The sequence below is a fragment of the Rhagoletis zephyria genome, unplaced genomic scaffold, assembly GCF_001687245.7.
Source record: "Rhagoletis zephyria isolate East Lansing unplaced genomic scaffold, Rhagoletis_zephyria_1.1 Rzeph_scaffold_13741, whole genome shotgun sequence".
In the NCBI taxonomy this organism is placed as follows: Eukaryota; Metazoa; Arthropoda; class Insecta; order Diptera; family Tephritidae; genus Rhagoletis; species Rhagoletis zephyria.
In genome coordinates, this window is record NW_016170812.1 from 5,177 (window position 1) to 7,146 (window position 1,970).

The 1,970-nt window shown below is 36.5% G+C and overlaps 1 protein-coding gene across 1 annotated transcript; it reads left to right on the forward strand.

Annotated features, from left to right (window-relative positions):
- Positions 1 to 489: 489 nt before the first annotated feature.
- LOC108378280 (odorant receptor 2a-like) lies at positions 490 to 1,735 on the forward strand (the record flags this gene model as incomplete). The annotated part of the gene is made up of 2 exons (XM_017634565.1): positions 490 to 1,301; positions 1,375 to 1,735. Coding segments are annotated over exons 1-2 (1,173 nt in total), but the record flags the coding sequence as incomplete, so codon positions are not given.
- Between the last annotated feature and the right edge of the window lie 235 nt (positions 1,736 to 1,970).

Here is a 1,970-nt window from a genome sequence, read left to right on the forward strand (position 1 = left end):
CCCACCCTTATGTATAATAAATGAGAAATGAAATATTTTATTTTTTTTGCATAAGAGCATATAATCTACGCTCTTTGCATATCAAAAATATCAAATCAGATAAAGAATCCTGAAAATAACGGGGGACGTATGCCTTGAAAAAAGATGTATTGCATGAGGACAGGGAACCTGATATATATGTATATATGTTTTCAAAATTCTGCTTTTGGAACTCCAATTTGCTAATAATGTTTATTACTGTTTAAAGAATAAAGTTTTGAAATAAATTGTCACGTTAATGGTTCTCACCGAGTTCCAAGGACTTGCAAACAAAAACAGGAATTCTCACGGTAATTTTAGCGAACAAAATTTGTATATACATACATACGCATTTGTACATACATACATATGAACCTATACTCGGAACTGAATGTAGCGATTTCCATACTCATATGCACATGTGTATGTATAAAACCATATACATATAAAGCACCTGTAATCGGACCAACAATGACAGTAGAAATCGTATCACGCAATTGCACAGTTCTCGTAATGGCAGCAAGAGTTAATAGCTGGGATGCTTTCAAGTATCATTGGCGCGTTTGGGACTTAAGTGGATTTCGTGGACCGAAGACCTCTTCACCTTGGTATATTCCTTACAAAGTGTATACAATAGTGATAACAATACTATTTCCGATTTACTATCCCATCTGTTTCACCGTCAAGAGTATGCTCGCAGATAACTTAAACGACTTCTGTGAAGTTATCTACATAGCCATGTCCGTTGTAACACTCAATGTCAAATTCCTGACCTTATTCATTGTTCGCCAAAAATTGTTGGAACTTGGACCTATACTCAAACAGTTGGATGCCCGTGCAAAGTCTGACGAGGAAATCAATGTACTTCAAAAGGGAATTGATTCAGCTAATAAGTGCTTTTTGACAGTCCTACAACTCTTTTATTCGGCCTTTGTCACTAGTCAGTTGATGGTGATTTTCTCCGCGGAAAGACGTCTCATGTACCCTGCTTGGTATCCCTTCGAATATAAAGCTTCATGGACCATGTTTTGGATTGCTTATGGTTATCAAACAATTGGTTTTCTTGTGCAATGCACGCAGGCTTGCTCGGTGGACACATATCCTCAAGCTTACATTCGAGTCCTCACCGCTCACATGCGGGCGCTGTCTATACGCATCCAACGAATCGGTTTCCAAACCAAAAGCTGTGATTCGCCAGATACCAGTCATTTAACAAAAGCTGAAATGAAACACAACTACGCCGAGCTAGTCTCCTGCATTAAGGATCACAAAACGATTATTGAGTATACTATTCACCATTACAAAAATATTGTGGAGCTGATTATTGTTGTTTTTTTTATTTATTTTTCCTTTGAGGTTATTTTCAACCATACAAAAGACTCTATCCGGTACATCTTTGGCTCAATTCATTTGCACTGGCCTGGCTCAATGCACCATAGGTGTTTATATGCTTTATGTTGGCTTCAATCTTTCGATTATGTTGAACATGGCTGTCTTCTTCATAGCAGTGACAATAGAAACCTTAATCCTCTGCTATTATGGTGACCTTTTCTGCCAGGAGTGTGAGGAGCTATCGAACGCCATTTACAATTGTAATTGGACAGTTCAAAGCAACAAATTCAAAAAGGCATTGTGTACTTTTCTACTTCGCTCACAACGTTTGAATGTGTTGATGGCAGGCAATTGGATACCAGTAAAGCTACCAACTTTTGTAATGGTGAGTAATTTGTGCTACATAAAGGTCGGGATGGCAAAAAAAAATAATATAATCGGTTAATTAATCATATGACTAATCACACGCCAGAAAAAAATATTCTAATTATTGAGAAATAATCGATTAATCGAATTTTTAAAGGGAATTTTGTACAGTGAGTCACAAGAAATCTCTTCCATAAAAAATGTCTGATTCCCTTATTAATTAGCCATAAATAAAATAATACGAGTATTTTTAG